This window comes from Ranitomeya imitator, chromosome 3 (assembly GCF_032444005.1).
Source record: "Ranitomeya imitator isolate aRanImi1 chromosome 3, aRanImi1.pri, whole genome shotgun sequence".
NCBI classification, from domain to species: Eukaryota; Metazoa; Chordata; class Amphibia; order Anura; family Dendrobatidae; genus Ranitomeya; species Ranitomeya imitator.
The window spans coordinates 742122307-742141329 of NC_091284.1; the positions used below are offsets into that span (position 1 = coordinate 742122307).

The window sequence follows — 19023 nt, forward strand, 5'->3', positions numbered from 1 at the left end:
GCTGATACAGCAAGTTGTCAGCTATAGTGTACAGCCGACAGATGCTGGATTGTCACCTGTATGGGGAGGCTATTCTCTTATATCTCAGGTCAGTTAAAAGACGTATTGGCTGTCATTAAGGGGTTAAGAAACATCCATCTTCTTACAAATGATTCTAGATGGTCTTCCTGGAATAAATACTTCTCCCCAAGCAGGAATAACCCATACATGAATATTTTTATCCATAAAATACATAGATATTAGTTTATTTCAATACATATAAATCGAAAACCTGTGAAGTTAGAACTTATTATAATATGGACAATCTTTTATTTGCCTTTATCCACTTTTTCTTTTTTCCCATTCCTCCGTCCCCTCCGAATCTTTCCCTGTTCTCTTGTTTCTTTTAAGTTACAAGTTTGTTTTTTTGAGGTTGATGTAACAGTATAATTACATTTTATTCTCTCTTTCAAACATCCCCATAGATTATACTGGGTACGGGTCCCAGCAATGTAAAATACGGACATCTATAAGATCTGAGGTGGAGAGCGTACATTGTATACGAATGAAAAACAATATATCAGAATGTGAAGATGCATTGGAATCCATTAATAAAATGAATGTCATTCCCAGCTACTTCTACATGGCAAGTCTTTAATAATGAAACTATAGGTCGGTATCTGAACCAAATTCCAGGCATCATTACAATGAGTTTTGTAGCAGCGCTTTGTTGACTAACACCAGGAGACGAGACCCTGAAATGGGCAAAACTTTACCTTTTTGTCCAGTTTAAAGGGATTTCCAAACGTATGTAGTCTCTTGGGCTGATCAGCGTCCAGCTCTCGTAGTGGTGATGGGATATTCCTTAGGTATTCTTGATAATTTCCCATCTGAACGATAGGGATACTGTGTATCTGGTCTGTGGAAAGAAAGATGCATGTATATAATGCCTATAAGTACATTGCGAGTGACTCCGCTTTCTTTGCTGCACTTACAAACTGCTTCAAAGATCAATAGCAAATCTATAAACCAATCTAGAATACAGGAAACCTTATTGTGTACTAGTCCCATTTTTTTTTTTTGGAAGACTAATGCGCTACTCAGCGGACACTATTGCTGCCTTATTAATTGAACCGGACAAATTGCAGTAATAACTCTCCCCATCTGATAGGGTGGGAAAGCAGGGTTGTGGAGTCGGAGTCCATTGTGGTGGAGTCTGTCCATTTTATACAGACTCCTAAAATATAGAATACATTGGGTACAGTAGTATAATGCAGGATGTGCTGTAAATGTTTTCATAGGAATTTGGGAAAGTTATGAAATGTCCTATAAATGTCTGTTCTGTTCCTGATCTCAGCTGTTAGTGGAGATGAATCTGTGCTGCACTATGTACATGCTCAGTAGTGACCAGTGCTGTGAGGTCGGAGTCGTGGGAAATTAAAGGGTCGGAGTCAGAGTCGGAGGATTGGCTTACCGACTCCACAGCCCTGTGGGAAAGTATGGCCACATAATCCTTTTACCACGCTGCACCATCTTACCTTCATCTTGTCCACTGAACCACCTGCGGGATGACTTAAGGAGATTTGTCCTCATTCGTGTTAGGTGATCCAAAAGATTGGTTCTTGAGATGTCATAAGCATTTCTAAATGTCTGTGGTTTCAGGTCCTGCAGAAAAAAAAAATAATGCAGGAATAGGAATAGTATAGGTCTATGCCACATCAGATGTGTCACCGAGCGCTACCTTATTCAGCAGGGCTATCTGGAAGCCAGCAAACTCCTTCACGTTCAGTTCTAGCATTCTCTGTGGCATTTCTCCTGTAATTTCCTGCAATAACAGCTTGAAGTCCTTCCTGACGGCCAGCGATGGGATACTTGTGCCATTTTGGACTTTGATACCAGCTTCCTGTGGATACTTTTTCCCGATGGAAGTGATCACTCGATCAGATTCCATTTTAGCCTGAAGTAGAAAAAAAAGTTTAGTAGAAATTTTAAATGTTCTAAGCGTATTTGAAAATGATGGGTAAAATTAGAACCAGGGTTTCGCTAGGCACCAGATCAGATTTCTAGCCATCTACCAGAACTAGGTCATAGAATGGCGTTCCTGAAGAAACATGGCACTGGGAGCCATACTACCCCAGATCAGCAGTTACAAAGCAAAATCTGGCACGTTACCTGCTGGCTAAGTTTTTTGAGGTAGGAGACCACACTATAACTCAGTCCATACTCCAGATTTTCTGGTATGAGGTTTGGAGCCCCCATCATCCTTAACGCTTTTTTTAAAGGCTGAAAAAACAAAACACAAGAGCAAGTTACCAGCATGCCGAGGCCTGGCGACACGTAAAATGCCAACGACAGACATGACACCTACTCCAATGTAGTACGGGGGCATGGTTTTCAAATAGCTCTCAAAAAGTTGCCTCCATTTCAGAGAAGGTTTAGCCTTGTGGATTTTAAACAGGTCATCTGCAAAGAAAAGATGAAAGATTGTCTTTATTTGAGGGTAAACATGGTTCCAAAAAACTAAAATTGAATATATGGCAACTTAAGAATTTATTTTTTTTCTTCAATTACAAGAATTTTCAAGTTAAACAGATACGCCGGGCCTCTCCGACCTTTCCCGGCGCCTGCGCACTGCAGTACTTTGAGCTGCCCTCAACAGGGCAGATAAAGTACGCCTGCGCAGGAGCCGCGACAGGAAGCAAAGAAGATGACGTCATCGTATGAAGATGGGAGGCGCCGGACCCGGACACCCATCGGACCGGACCGCAGCGGGACCGCCCCTGGGTGAGTATAATATAACTCGTTTTTCTTATCTCTCAGGTTATATCGGGGGCTTATCTACAGCATTACTGTAGATAAGCCCCTGATGGCGGTGGCCGCAGCTTATAGGCCAAAAATGGGGTGACAGATGCCCTTTAAACCCAAACAGAACAGCATCTGTGAAGACTTACCTAGTAGCGGGAGGAGTACAGGGTAGTTGTAAGGCATCACAAACAGATTTACACAGTTAAGGGCAGTGCTGGCTTTCAGGTAACCAAAAGGATGACCGAGTTCACTGTACTTCGCACTGTTTACCACGAACACCTTGCAGTAAAAAGAAAATAATATCATATACCCCTGTAGCTTGTCTATTTGTCTTAACCCTTTCCTGCTGCAGACTTATGTGCCATTATATGGTACCATACGTCACTCCATTAGAGTAGTGGTGCCGAGCAGGGATCCTGTCCATAAACTCTGCACTCAGAGGTCGAGCAGTGGAACAGTGAAAATTTTATTTGGACGGTTCAACTGCACTACATATTTGATGCTTTGTTCCCAGATTCCATACCTTCATCTGAAAGCTACAGCTTGTGGTACGCAGAGTATTTCCAGGAGACAGTGCAGCGGGAATGTGACAATAGTCAGACGTGCGGTCGTGCGGAGCCGCCACGTGCCTGTAACAGCTGTGGGTGGATCAGATTTTTACCACTAAAATGTTTTAGCACCATGTTTTTTAATTTTTACAAGGGCTAATAAAACAAACAAAACCTCAGTTCGTTGTACAACTTCTTCTGAGTGCACCGGTATCCTACATGTAAGCGGGAACTACTTTTCAGAACCAGTGCAACGCTCAAAAGAGAAGGAGCGCTATTTGACTATGTAAGAACAAATTTTGGAAGAATAGTTTACGGACTCTAAACAGATCCCATACGTGCCATAACCTCCAATCATGTGACCCCATTTTGAAAACTACACCTCTCTGGGAATGTATCTATGGGTGTAGCAATGACTGACCACATGGGTGTTTTCCAGAAACAGGCAGCACTGGATTTTACCGAGTGAAATTTGCAAATCTGTCATTGCAGTGTCCAGCTCATGCTGCTGGAGACACCTGTAAATTAGGCGGGCTCTCACCACTACAAAAATGCCAAACACGTGGGCCCTATATGTGGTTTAGGCACACTGGGGCTCAGAAGGGAGGAGGGGCATTTGGATTTCGGAGCACGGACTTAGGCCGGCGTCACTCAGCGTATAAAAATACAGTCCGTAATTTACGGCCGTAATACGCAGAAAAGTCCCCAAAATAGTGGTATGTATCACCTCCGTAGGCAGGGTGTGTCAGCGTATTTTGCGCATGGCATCCTCCGTATGTAATCCGTATGGCATCCGTACTGCGAGATTTTATCGCAGGCTTGCAAAACCGACATACAATGGATCCATGTTATCAAAAAATCATAAAAACACATCTCTATATCTCTCTCTCTATATGTATATATTAATATTTCATACAGCGCTAGATAGCTTTAAAGCCGGTAATTCAATTGCTGGCTTTTGCCATCTCCTTCCTAAACCCGACATGATATGAGACATGGTTTACATACAGTAAACCATCTCATATCCCCATTTTTTTTTGCATATTCCACACTACTAATGTTAGTAGTGTGATTGTGCAAAATTTGGGCGCTCTAGCTATTAAAATAAAGGGTTAAGTGGCGGAAAAAATTGGCGTGGGCTTCCGCGCAATTTTCTCCGCCAGAGTAGTAAAGCCAGTGACTGAGGGCAGATATTAATAGCTTGGAGAGGGTCCATGGTTATTGGCCCCCCCCGGCTAAAAACATCTGCCCCCAGCCACCCCAGAAAAGGCACATCTGGAAGATGCGCCTATTCTGGCACATGGCCACTCTCTTCCCATTCCCGTGTAGCGGTGGGAAATGGGGTAATGAAGGGTTAATGTCACCTTGCTATTGTAAGGTGACATTAAGCCAGATTAATAATGGAGAGGCGTCAATTATGACACCTATCCATTATTAATCCAATTGTATGAAAGGGTTAAAAAACACACATTATTAAAAAGTATTTTAATGAAATAAACACAGGTTGTTGTAATATTTTATTGTGTCCCCCAATGTTGCGAAGGAGAAATTTTATTGCTCGCTCAATCCACCTGAAGACCCTCGCTCTAACAAAGGAAAAATAAAAAAACAATATACATATTTTCTGTTGATCTGCAACGTCCCACGATGTAAATCCATCTGAAGGGGTTAAATTTTTTACAGGCAGGAGCTCTGCTATAATGCAGCTGTGCTCCTGCCTGTAAAACCCCAAATTAATGGAAAGTAGGTCAATGACCTGTAGTTACCTTCAGTTGCGGTGATGCGCCCTCTGCTGGTTGTCCTCATATGACCTCGAGGCTGGGAAAATATTCTGAAAAGTTCCCATGCTCGAGTTCATATGATACATGATATTTTCCTTTGTTACAGAGCGAGGGTCTTCAGGTGGATTGAGCGAGCAATAAAATATTACAACAACCTGTGTGTTTATTTCATTAAAATACTTCTTAATAATGTGTGTGTTTTTTAACCCTTTCATACAATTGGATTAATAATGGATAGGTGTCAGAATGGACGCCTCTCCAATTATTAATCTGGCTTAATGTCACCTTACAATAGCAAGGGGACATTAACCCTTCATTACTCCATATCCCACTGCTACACGGGAATGGGAAGAGAGTGGCCAAGTGCCAGAGTAGGCGCATCTTCCAGATGTGCCTTTTCTGGGGTGGCTGGGGGCAGATGTTTTCAGCCAGGGGGAAGGGGGGGGGGCAATAACCATGGACCCTCTCCAGGCTATTAATATCTGCCCTCAGTCACTGGCTTTACTACTCTGGCGGAGAAAATTGCGCGGGAGCCCACGCAAATTTTTTCCGCCATTTAACCTTTTATTTTACTAGCTAGAGCGCCCAAATTTTGCACATACACAATACTAACATTAGTAGTGTGGAATATGCAAAAAAAATGGGGATATGAGATGGTTTACTATATGTAAACCATGTCTCATATCATGTCAGGTTTAGGAAGGAGATAGCAAAAGCCGGCAATTGAATTACCGGCTTTAAAGCTATCTAGCGCTGAATTAAATTATATATATATATATATATATACATATATATACATATATACACATATATACACATATATACACATATATACACATATATACACATATATACACATATATACACATATATACACATATATATATATATATATATATATATATATATATATATATATATATATATATAATCTATTGTAAGCTGTCAGTGTGATTTTACTGTACACCGCACTGAATTGCCGGCTTTTCTATAGAACTCCACTGTGTATTTCTCGCAAGTCACACTGCTGGTCTGTGTGTAATCCGTATTTTTCTGGCTTCCATAGACTTTCATTGGCGTATTTTTTGTGCAATACGGTGACAAACGCAGCATGCTGCGATTTTCTACGGCCGTAGAAGACAGTATAATACGGATCAGTAAAATACGGCTGATAGGAGCTGGGGCATAAAGAATCATTGTACCGTATGCAATCCGTATTTTCAGCACCTCTCTTACGTCCGTAAAACACGGTAGTGTGAGGCCGCCCTTAGCTGGATTTTTTTTTCTTTTGGGGGGGGGGGGGGGGGAGCAAGCAGCCATTTTGCTTTTCCAGAGCCTTTCTGCTACTTGTTTACATTCCAGTTTTAGTGCCCTTTATTCTACTTTTTGTTTAGTGGTAAGATGAAGCAGTTTTTATTTTAGTGTTCACTGAAGGAGCTAATAATTTTATTCATATAGCACCAACATATTCCACAGCACTTAAAAAATTAGTTAGTTGCATAGTTCAGGTTCTAGATGCTGCAAAAACAAATGTGTACTTTTTATTTTTACATAAATATTTTTTCCATTTTTTATTTTCTGATTTAAAAGTGCACAAATTTTTTTTTAAACTTTTTTGACACTTACATTTATTCTCTATATGAGACCAACATTCATTAGTCTGATAGCTGGTATCAAGCATTACATCAGTCAGTGGCGATCTGACAGAAAGCCTCTTAGACCATGTTCTGGGTATGGGCTAACAGGATCTGTGGCTGTCTGACCCTGAAGTTGTCATGATGACCTCAGGCAGCCATGGCAAAAACCGGCCCTCACAATGACTTCCCTGGGCGCCAAATGGAGGAGAGGAGTTCCCCCTGCCCCCTAAATGTTGTAATCGATCTAGATTTAGGGGGTTAAATGGCCCAGGGTGGTGCATGTGCTGCTCCTGGCCCTGACAGCCTGAGCTGGGCTATCAGTTACGCCGAGCTCCCGGCAGTGATTGCACAGGCACTGCTCCTGTACCTGCATGATCGCCATGATGTAAGTTTATGTAAAAGATCATGAAGGTGTCAAGGAGGTGGTCTACTGACATTCTCTCCATAGTGATCAGCACAACAAGGCAAGCTATCTGCGCTGAATCATACATGGCCAGAAGCGGCTTCCTTTAAGTAACTGGTTCTTATGATCGGTCCCGGTGGTCAGACCTCCATTAATTCATTAATTCATTTATCAGTTACCACCTATCCTATGGATAGTGTCACTCGACTACCCCTTTAAACACGCGCCATGAATGTGAAGAGAGCCATAACTAAATGATACGAAAGGGAGGTTTGAAAACTGAAACCACATCTTAATATGAACTTACAGGCCAGCAAGTATGAGGGGATTTCCTCTCCAGAATATACTGCGTCAGAGGCGATGGCTCCAGTTCATACTTGTCAAATGGCAGCTTCTCAATAACCATTGGCTCAGAGTTGGTGCATGAAAATTTCACAATGGGATGAGCAGTTCGAGGGGGCTGTTTGGGAGGAAACAGGAAAAAAAAAGTCAAAAATAAAAGCCAGTTAGTTCTCACAAACAGTTCTGGCAGTGGCAGACAATCACCCCCTCACTGAACCATGTACGGCTTGATCCAGAGTAAGTGAGAAAAGGGCTGTTACAAATATGTAGCTTTCAGAGGGCTATCAGAAAAATACAGAACTGCCAAGTTGTGCACATTTTAGTGTCAGGGGCTGAATGTTCGGCTCCATTCCTGATGTGATCAATATGATGCAACATCACAAACTTGACATAACTGCATCAAGATTTGGGAGCAAAATGCCCAAAAAACGGCTTCATGAGCTGCACCATCCTGTGGTTTATGTACTATTCAGGGATGGGGACTACAGATTAACAGCCCACACTGAGCCAGTTTGACAAAAAAAATACCCCCAAACAGGTGCAAAGATCTAGTACTATGGCAGCCAACTAAGTTGGTAGACTGAAGCCTCACAAAAGCACCAGACAGATCGTTTGGGGCAGACACAGACTGCAGAGGGCCCCTGTGCAAGAAACCACACCGTATAATGGCCAGGCTCTATGCTCCACACCGTATAATGGCCAGGCTCTATGCTCCACACCGTATAATGGCCAGGCTCTATGCTCCACACCGTATAATGGCCAGGCTCTATGCTCCACACCGTATAATGGCCAGGCTCTATGCTCCACACCGTATAATGGCCAGGCTCTATGCTCCACACCGTATAATGGCCAGGCTCTATGCTCCACACCGTATAATGGCCAGGCTCTATGCTCCACACCGTATAATGGCCACGCTCTATGCTCCACACCGTATAATGGCCACGCTCTATGCTCCACACCGTATAATGGCCACACTATGCTCCACACCGTATAATGGCCACACTCTATGCTCCATACCGTATAATGGCCACACTCTATGCTCCATACCGTATAATGGCCACACTCTATGCTCCATACCGTATAATGGCCACACTCTATGCTCCATACTGTATGACCGCACATTATGCTCCATACTGTATGACCGCACATGATGCTCCATACTGTATAATGGCCACACTATGCTCCATACTGTATAATGGCCACACATGATGCTCCATACCGTATGACCGCACATGATGCTCCATACCGTATAATGGCCACACATGATGCTCCATACCGTATAATGGCCACACATGATGCTCCATACCGTATAATGGCCACACATGATGCTCCATACTGTATAATGGCCACACATGATGCTCCATACTGTATAATGGCCACACATGATGCTACATACTGTATAATTGCCACAGTTACTTCTACACACTCCGCTCCGTACACCTCATACACACACCGCTCCGCTCCATACACCTCACACACTGCTCCGCACACCTCATACACACACAGCTCCGCTCCATACACCTCATACACACGGCTCCGCTCCGTACACCTCAGACACACACGGCTCAGCTCTGTACACCTCAGACACACACTGCTCAGCTCTGTACACCTCAGACACACACGGCTCTGCTACATCCACACTAAAAAACTCCTGATGCCACACAAGCTTACTGTCTAGCACCATGACAGCACAGCAGAGTCCTGCAATACACGGAGGCCCCTGATCATGTGACTCCTGACTCATCCCCTCCTGTGCCCTCATCACAGGTCCTGAGCAAGCTTCAGTGACTCACTGACTGAGAGGCCCTCCCCCTCCCTCCTCTCTTCCTGGTCCAGCGTCTCCTACCCGTCACCTCACCGCAGACCACAGCAGTGACAGACGGCTGGACAGCAGCATAACATATGCTAGCAGGTGAGGAGGGGGGCCCGTTTAACTGTCATATCACATGCGTGCAGAAGAGCGGGCCCCCCTGCTCCTCCTGATAGCAGTAATACTGCCGCCGGCTGTCATTAACATTCATTGCTTTGTATGCTCGTCGGGGGCCCCCTCCCGCTCTGGACCCCTGTGCGGTTGCACAGGATGAACAGGCGGTATGTCCGCCCATGATTTTGATACATCTGCCGTCATTTTCAGACTGTCCAGTCTACTACTTTGACAGTGCAAACTTAAAGGGAACCTGTCACCCCCAAAATCGAAGGTGAGCTAAGCCCACCAGCATCAGGGGCTTATCGAAGTACTGCAGTGTGCAGGTGCTGGGCCTCTCTGACCTTTCCCAGGCACCTGTGCACTGCAGTACTTGGCCCTGCCCTCAACAGGGCAGACAAAGTACGCCTGCGCTGGAGCTGCAGCGTGACTACAAGAAAAGGTCGTCATCGTAAGAAGATGGGGGGCCCCAGACCGCGACACCCATCGGACCGGATCGCACCGGGACCTCCCCTAGGTGAGTATAATCTAACCTCTTTCTCATCTTTTAGGATACATCGGGGGCTTATCTACAGCATTACAGAATGCTGTAGATAAGCCCCTGATGCTGGTGGGCTTAGCTCACCTTCGATTTTGTGGGTGACAGGTTCCCTTTAAGACAGTGTTGATAAATCTGCTTTAAATGTTGGTCAACAGGATTCCACACCCCAAATCATTTATATGCTCTTGTAGCCTTTTCAAAACAAGTCCAACAATACCGTTACATGGTCGGTCTGTTAGAGAAATCAAGAGTTTAAATTGATATGCAAATGAGGCTGAAGAGCTATGGTAGATCTGAAGCTTCTGTCACTCCAGCTCTATTACCCATCCGCCTCCTGCTTGACGAACAGTCTCTATCCTGTGACTTCAAGCAAAGAAGTCAGACGGGAAGGAGGAGACAACACTGAACAGAGAAGAGCTGGAGTGTCATAGGCTTCAGATCTACCATAGCTCTTCAGCTTTATTTGCATATCAATTCAAACACAGAATTTTCATTAACAAACTAGGAGCAAAAAAAAAAAAAAAGGCAAATGGGGTCTTATCTGAGAACAACAATTATGCAAATGAAAGATATGCTAACCTGATAAGGTTGCGACACAAAACCATGAATGCGCACAAAAACAGCTGCTACAGATCCATTGGGTCTTCCAACCAGGAAAGAGGGGGGGAAAAAAGCCAAATGTGGTTTACCTGTGCTGCTGCTGGCAATGAAGATCAAAATAAAAGTATAATAAAGGATTTTTTATTTCATGTTTTTTTAGTCAACGCGTTTCAAAGTCATTCCAGACTTCACCCATGGGACACAAACTGTATATCTACATAGATACAGCAGCGCGGATAAACCACATTTGGCTTTTTTTCCCCCGATTTCTCATTAGCGGAGGGCTGACCATGTAAAAATATTGCTGGACTTTACTTTGTCAGCAGAATTTTATACCCCCAACCATTTGTATGAGTATGTGTTGCTCTGTCAGATTCCCTTAGTTTCTTCTGAACTTACCAAGGTCGGAGAATTCTGATCTGGCCAAAAAGATTCAGGTACCGGCCAGTGGCCCAGCGGTACTCCAGTTTTAGGATTTGGTCTAACGTAGATTAACTTTCGACAGCTGTGCCATGGCTGAGATTCTGCAATTCCATCTGAAATTCGACATATTAGGATAAAAAACTTAAGTAGACAACACAAAGCAAATAACAGTACAAAAACTTATCAGACAGCCAACAATATGCCAAGGTCACACACTAAATGGGCATACGGGGTTGTGGAGCACCTCTACCACCCAAATTATCGGGCCTGGAGAGACGCCCCTCAACGATGGGTCTGGACATTGTAGAGCAGTGTAACCCTTGGCAGGTATTGTTCACATGTCCTATCCGTATTGGTTATTTAGGAGTTTGCTTTGTCTGATGCCAAACAACACATTTCCACACCAAAATATCAGCTATGTCAATAGCGAAAGACTGAACAACCCCTTTAAATACATAGGTCACACAAGATAATGAGATTTAGTATACTGATTAAATATTTGCAAAATTGCACTCTCTAAATTATTTTCTAGCGCTAAAAAAAAAAAAAAAAAATACAACAGCATCAGAAAGCACTGAATCCACAGAGCAGAGGACATCTGCAATGCAATGAACGGTAAATTACAGGCAGGATTACTGGCAGGTCTATGGCAGACCTACATTATGGAGCAGCCGTAGGAAGTGAAAAGATCCAAAAATACCAAGGACAAGGCCAGCCCCCTCCCCATAGAAAAGACTGAGCATCCCTCCAATCAAGTATAGCATGTTTCCTAGCCCATGCCAGCTGGCCCGACAAGACGCAGCGTGGGAATAACCACTGTTTACAACACGTACTCTCTTGCTAATGTAAATGGGTGATTACAGGTTCGGGGAGTATTCCTTGAGGCTCATGAGGAGCGCGCCATCTCCATGGTGTCTTACTGGCAGAGCAGCGGCACCGCACTGGGTGCAGCCGTACAAGGCAAGAGGAGTAACAGGATCTGAATAGTAGCAGAGGGAGCCTGATAATTTGGCCGTGTACAACACAAGACCCATAACAGAACGCAATCTGCTCGAGCTGCTGGGTATTACTACAGTGCAGGCTTCAGCAAAAGGGAACTCATTTAGCTCAAAAGAGGACACTGGTTTGGCTAAAAAAAAACAAAAAAAAAAAAAAAAAAAACACAAGAACGCAAAACTATATTTACAGAATGAAACTTTGCATTATATGAACATGTAATACAAGCATACAGTGGTCAAGATATTAAAATATGTCATTGTTTAAAGATAAATGTAGGCAAACTGGAGCCTTCCAGAGCCCCCGCAGATCCAGTGCAGGCTGCCATGGTGGTCCGCACGAACCCCACAAGCGGTGTTTGCTTTATTTTGAAGTTGCAGCAGATGAGTAGAGGAACGCATCATCGGATGTTCCTCTAGTCACCGGACCGCTGCAGCCACTCACAGGCGGTGCTGTAACTTCCGAAGACTCTAGGCTCCACTTCCAGATAAGACCTGTGTAGCTGTCTGCGCTGGAAGCACAGGTCATTTTAAACAATCCATGCAGAATAATCGCATATGTACTGTATAATATATATGCGATTATTCTGCAGAGCAGGAGCCATGGCTGGCCCCTGCCTGCAGGAGGTTGTTTTTTTTCCCAATATGTATATATAATATTCATTAGATAAACCATGGGGCAAGTCAGTGAGGGATCAGTGACCGGTCAGAAGCCATACACATGAATACCCAATCAGAGCACCACATGAAGACCCCCACAGGCCGCCCCGAATCACGAGCATCTCATTACCTCAAAACTGAAAATACGGATTAAACAACAACCACAAGACTGATTTCATCACCAGGTATCATTGTAATCAGTATAACGGCGCTGACCTGTGTAGGTTACTGTGCACAATCCTGCTGACAGGTTCCCTTTAAAGGGATTATTCAGGTTTATCACGAAAAATGTTGTGAGGCTTCTCCAGTGCTGGAATTAAACAGGGTCGCACACGTCTAGTTGGAATGTGACGGGGTTATGAATATCACAGGCACCAGAGAATCCTCACAGTGGGTGCTAGGCTAACGTGACAGCTCAAGACTGCAATCACAGAGTTAAGGTACCTTCACAAATAATGATTTCGTTAACGATATAGTTGCTTTTTGTGACGTAGCAACGATATCGTTAACTAAATCGTTATGCGTGACAGCGACCAACGATCAGGCCCCTGCTGGGAGATCATTTGTCGCTGGGGAATGATCAGGACCTTTTTTTGGTCGCTGATCACCCGCTGTCATCGCTGAATCGGCGTGTGTGACGCCGACCCAGCGATGTGTTCACTGGTAACCAGGGTAAATATCGGGTTACTAAGCACAGGGCCACGCTTAGTAACCCGATGTTTACCCTGGTTACCATTGCAAAAGTTAAAAAAAAAAAAACAGTACATACTCACATTCTGATGTCTGTCACATCCCCCGGTGTCACCTTCCCGCACTGACTGTCAGCGCCGGCCGTAAAGCAGAGCACAGCGCTGACGTCACAGCTCTGCTTTACGGCTGGCCGGCGCTGACAATCAGTGCGGGAAGCTGACGCCGGCTGAGTATGTACTGTTTGTTTTTTTTAACTTTTACAATGGTAACCAGGGTAAATATCGGGTTACTAAGCGTGGCCCTGCGCTTAGTAACCCGATAATTACCCTGGTTACCCGGGGACTTCGGCATCGTTGAAGACAGTTTCAACGATGCCGAAGTCTTTCCCCGGATCGTTGGTCGCTGGAGAGAGCTGCCTGTGTGACAGCTCCCCAGCGACCACACAACGACTTACCAACGATCACGGTCAGGTCGTATCGCTGGTCGTGATCGTTGGTAAGTCGTTTAGTGTAACGGTACCTTTACTGTAAACTTGTTATAAATCTGGACAACCCCTTTATATTAAAAAATAAAAATAGATCAATTGATAAAAAAAAAAAAATTTGCTAACCTTCAGAAAATGGAGGATCAGGACCAGATTTTTCAAAATTGACGACAACCCCACTTTGAATCTTTTGCACCAATGATTCCAGGCACTGGTTTAACATTCGCTGAGAGAAAACACAATATGAACGACCTGACAGATAACGAAAAGTGAAACGTTAAGTGAAATGAAGGTAAAATTTAGAAAGGAACACAAAAGCCAAATGTGACCAGTTACGTTGCCAAGATCACACATTTAACGATGGTCGGGAGTTAGAGGGTATGCCATAGGATATTACAAAAAATTCCGTATAAGCAAAGCTTCCATCACCAGGAATACGGGATCCGAAAATGACCCCGTCCCATTTATTAATTTCCATAGTCTGCATTTTCCGTAAATTTTATTGGAGAATGGGTTGCACTTCGCTGGCTCTGCATTTAAGTTTAGTGGAATTACAGAAGGAGACCAGAAAGTTGACCCCAATCTTCATGATAGATGAGGGTCCCAGATATCTTAGGCCCAAATATCCCAATACTGGCATTTTTCATGATGAGGGAGACGTCAGATACGCCACCTCTCCTCATGAATATGACCGGCGCCACACTTTGTCATGACTCCATGTTGTCACCAAGTGAAGCAAAATTCTTAGTGCCATATTTGGCAAAAATGTCTCAACTCTAAGCCGTTGGCAGTTTTCTGATATTAAGCTTTGATGGATCGGGGTCTTGGTCTTCATGTGTTCTGTATATACACATACGCACCTCCTGTGACATCACACATTGGTGTGATGGGGGACTCATCGACTAGGACCGTATTCCCCTGATCCTGCTCCACAGATGTCGCGCCAGGAAGCCGGAGAACTAAAGCGAAAAGCCTCTGATCCCAACGAAAAGGCTCCTTGGTTAACTCACTTCCGGGCAATGGAGAATTTAGAGGCAAGTGTAGCTAGAAAGGAAAAAAAAAAAAATCAGATGCAACAAAGCTACAGCTGCGAAGGGCTACTGCTCTATATTCACTTCCTCCCACTTTCTCCTTCATTTTTCTTCAATATTTTACAAGTCAAAACGATATATTATAGGAATTTTATGTGCCAGCTTCATTAAGGCATTTACACCAAAATACAAGCATAAAACTCTGATATTCTGCATACTCTTAGTGCAAATCTGTTGTGCAAAAATTTTGTGACTTGATGTTTTTTACTCAAGTCCTAACCAGTGTGGCCAAAGTGGGCAGAGCTGGGACAAGGGGTGAAAACACTTGCCTGGCAAATTAATTAAATCTTGCACCACTCTGGTGGTGTAAATGACAACAGAAAAGTACTGCAGACACTGATAAGAGACATTTCTGGTGGAGGCTCACGGCAGGTGTAAAACGCACACAACTCATTAACCGTGATTCAATCAATGACATCAATGATTGAGGCACATCTTACTACAGCGTTCCTTCACCAGGGCCGGCAGGAGAAAACAGGATTTTTGGTTGCTTACCGTAAAATCTGTTTCTTGAAGCCTCCATTGGGGGACACAGGAACCATGGGTGTATGCTGCTGCCACTAGGAGGCTGACAATATGCAAATAAAAAAGTTAGCTCCTCCTCTGCAGTGTACACCCCACCGCCTGGCATTATACTCTTCAGTTAGTGAGAAAGCAGTAGGAGAAAAGAACAAGGTTGAAAAACCATAACCACAAACTTGAGAACTGTAAACGTGAGAACAGTCATAAAACAGATAACAGAAACATTGGGAGAGAGGTGTTTCCCCCATTGGAGGCTTCAAGAAACAGATTTTACGGTAAGCAACCAAAAATCCTGTTTTCTTTATCGCCTCTCATTGGGGGACACAGGAACGGGAAAACAGACTTCCATCAGGTCAGAGGACTCACCACTGCCGCCTGCAAGATCCTTCTGCCTAGGCTGGCGTCCGCCGATGCGTAGGTATGGACCTTGTAAAATTTGGCGAACGTGTGGATGGAAGACCAAGTTGCCGCTTTGCAAAGCTGTAGGGCGGAAGCCCTGTGGTGCACCGCCCAGGAGGCACCGACTGCCCGGGTAGAGTGAGCCTTAATCCCAGGAGGGGGCACTCTGTTCTTGACCCGGTAAGCCTCCAAAATTGCCATTCTGATCCATCGAGCAATAGTCGCTTTGGAAGCCGGCTGGCCTCTGCGCGTGCCATCAGGAATAACGAAAAAAGAATCCGTCTTCCGGAAAGAGGATGTTCTATCCAGATAGATCCTCACTGCCCTGACGAGGTCTAGCTTGTTCAAAGATCGCTCCAGAGGATGAGTCGGAGCTGGACAAAAGGAAGGTAGAACGATGTCCTCGTTGAGGTGGAAGGTGGAAACCACCTTAGGAAGAAAAGAAGGTGGGGGCCGGAAGACCACCTTGTCCTGGTGAATGACCAAAAACGGAGGGCAGCAAGACAAGGCCGCCAACTCGGAAACGCGGCGAATGGACGTGATGGCCACAAGAAAGGCCACCTTCCACGATAAAACTGATAGAGGAATCTCCCTAAGAGGTTCAAAGGGAGAAACCTTCAGAACGTCCAGTACCAGGTTTAAGTCCCATGCCTCCACAGGGGCCCTGTACGGCGGGACAGCGTGGGCTACCCCTTGAAAGAAGGTCTTAACCTGTGGCCGAGAGGTCAAGGTCTTCTGAAAGAGGATGGAAAGCGCAGAGACCTGACCCTTCAGGGAACTAAGAGCCAGGCCCGAATCCAGTCCTGCGTGAAGGAAGGCCAAAAGAGAAGGCAGGGAAAAAACCATAGGCGGAACGCGGTTCAACTCGCACCAACGGAAGTAGGCCTTCCAGGTGCGGTAGTAGATCCTGGAAGACGAAGGCTTCCGAGCCTGAATCATGGTGTGAATCACCCGGTCCGAAAGGCCGGACGCTCTTAGAACCGCGGTCTCAACAGCCACGCCGTTAAACTGAGCGACCGAGAATTCGGGTGGCAGATCGGACCCTGGGACAGCAGATCGGGCCTGTCTGGAAGGCGCCAGGGAGCATCCGCGAGAAGGTTGACGAGCTCCGCGAACCAAGCTCTCCTGGGCCAATCCAGGGCGATCAGGATGACCGGCACCCCTTCCGCTTTGATCTTCAACAGTTTGGGAAGTAATGGAAGGGGTGGGAACAGGTAGGGCAGCTCGAACTGTGACCAAGGAATGGCCAGAGCATCGACGCCCACTGCGAGAGGATCGCGGGACCTGGAGACGAACTGCGGAACCTTCCTGTTGATTCGAGACGCCGTGAGATCCACATCCGGAGTTCCCCATCGAAGACAAATCTGATGGAAGACCTCCGGATGCAAGGACCATTCCCCTGCCGCGAGGCCCTCGCGGCTGAGGAAGTCGGCGGCCCAGTTGTCCACGCTGGGGATATGCACCGCGGATATCACCGGAACCGTTGCCTCTGCCCAAAGGAGGATCTTGGATACCTCGGCAAGGGCCAAGGAGCTCCGGGTCCCCCCCTGATGGTTGACATATGCCACAGCCGTGGCGTTGTCCGTCTGGATCCGGACTGGAGGACTGGAAGGCCCCTGAGGATCCTTTCCCAGTGGCGGAGGGACAGAAAGATGGCCCGAATTTCGAGGACGTTGATTGGCAGAGATGACTCCTGCGACGACCAACGGCCCTGAACCGTCAGGTGGCGAAAAACCGCACCCCAGCCGATCAGGCTGGCGTCCGTTGTCACCACCTGCCAGTGAACTGGAAGGAAGGACCTGCCCTGGGAAATGAGAGGTGACGTCAGCCACCAGTTGAGGGACCGCTTGACCCGAGAAGAGAGTCTGATCGGCCGATCCAGGGAGAATACAGACCTGTCCCACTGAGACAGAATGGCTAGCTGAAGGGGTCGCGAATGGAATTGGGCGAAGGGAATCGCTTCCAATGTAGCTACCATCCTCCCCAGAACCTTCATGGCCGAACGGAGGGAGGGAGGCCGAGGACCCTGGAACAAGCGTATGTCCCGACAAAGAGTGGATCTCTTGTCTTTGGGAAGGAAGACTCTGCTCTGACGAGTGTCGAAAAGCATGCCCAGAAAAGCATGCGCTGAGAAGGAATAAGGCAGGACTTCTTCCGGTTGATCAGCCACCCGAAACGGGCTAAGGTGTCGAGAACAATGGACAAGCTTTCGTGGGCCTGAGCAAAGGACGGAGCCTTGATGAGGATGTCGTCGAGATATGGAAATAGGACCAAGCCCCTGACTCTCAAGATGGCCATCAGCGCCGCCATGATCTTCGTGAACACCCTTGGCGTGGTTGCGAGACCGAACGGCAGGGCGATGAACTGAAAATTATCTCGTTGCACTGCGAAGCGCAGGAAACGGTGATGTCCGGGAAATATCGGGACATGGAGGTAGGCGTCCTGGATATCTACTGAGCATAGAAACTCCTGAGCCTCCATGGAAGCAATTAGTGAATGAAGGGATTCCATCCTGAAGTGTCTCAGGCGAACTCTCCTGTTCAGCAATTTGAGGTCCAGAATGGGGCGAACCTTGCCGTCTTTTTTCGGTACCACAAAAAGATTCGAGTAGAAACCCGTGAAGCGTTCTTTTTCTGGGACGGGAACGATTACCCCGGATTTGAGCAGAGAAGCGATGGCTGTGAAGAAGCCCGGAACTAGAGCGGGATCTCTTGGAGGACGGGATTGGAAGAAACGATCCCGAGGTCGGGAAGCGAACTCTATTTTGTATCCCGAGGATACAACTTCCCTGACCCATGCATCCTCTACTGCGGAAATCCAGACGTCCCTGAAAAGGAGAAGACGGCCGCCCAATCTGGGAGTTGGGCTGGAGTCTTGCCGAGAGTCATGCCGACGAGGCTTAGCCTGGGGAAGAGAACTTGTACCCCCGATGGCGTCCTTAATTATTTGGTCCAGCTGGGAACCAAAGAGACGAGAGCCCTGGAATGGCAGACTAGTGAGGGACTTTTTGGAGGACAAGTCCGCCTGCCAGGCCTTGAGCCAAACGGTCCGGCGGATGGCAACGGCATTGCTGGAAGCTTGAGCCGCACAAGACGCGACATCCTGGGAGGCGGAAACCAGGTATTCACCAGCGTGGGAAATCTGGTTGGCAAGTTCCGCTAATTGCGCGGGAGGCGCCCCGTCCAGGTTACCTCGCCGA

General features: G+C 46.1%; 1 protein-coding gene across 1 annotated transcript in view; it reads right to left on the reverse strand.

The window, feature by feature from the left end:
* INTS6 (integrator complex subunit 6) overlaps nt 1–19023 on the reverse strand; it is a 63307-nt gene that overhangs the window by 18892 nt on the left and 25392 nt on the right. The window contains exons 5-14 of the mRNA XM_069758883.1: nt 14673–14856; nt 13939–14064; nt 10960–11096; nt 7461–7613; nt 2931–3063; nt 2348–2442; nt 2152–2262; nt 1721–1936; nt 1518–1644; nt 756–898 (exon numbers count right to left, since the gene is read on the reverse strand). Coding sequence (XP_069614984.1) covers nt 756–898; nt 1518–1644; nt 1721–1936; nt 2152–2262; nt 2348–2442; nt 2931–3063; nt 7461–7613; nt 10960–11096; nt 13939–14064; nt 14673–14856 — 1425 coding nt within the window. The remainder of the gene's footprint in view (nt 1–755; nt 899–1517; nt 1645–1720; nt 1937–2151; nt 2263–2347; nt 2443–2930; nt 3064–7460; nt 7614–10959; nt 11097–13938; nt 14065–14672; nt 14857–19023) is intronic.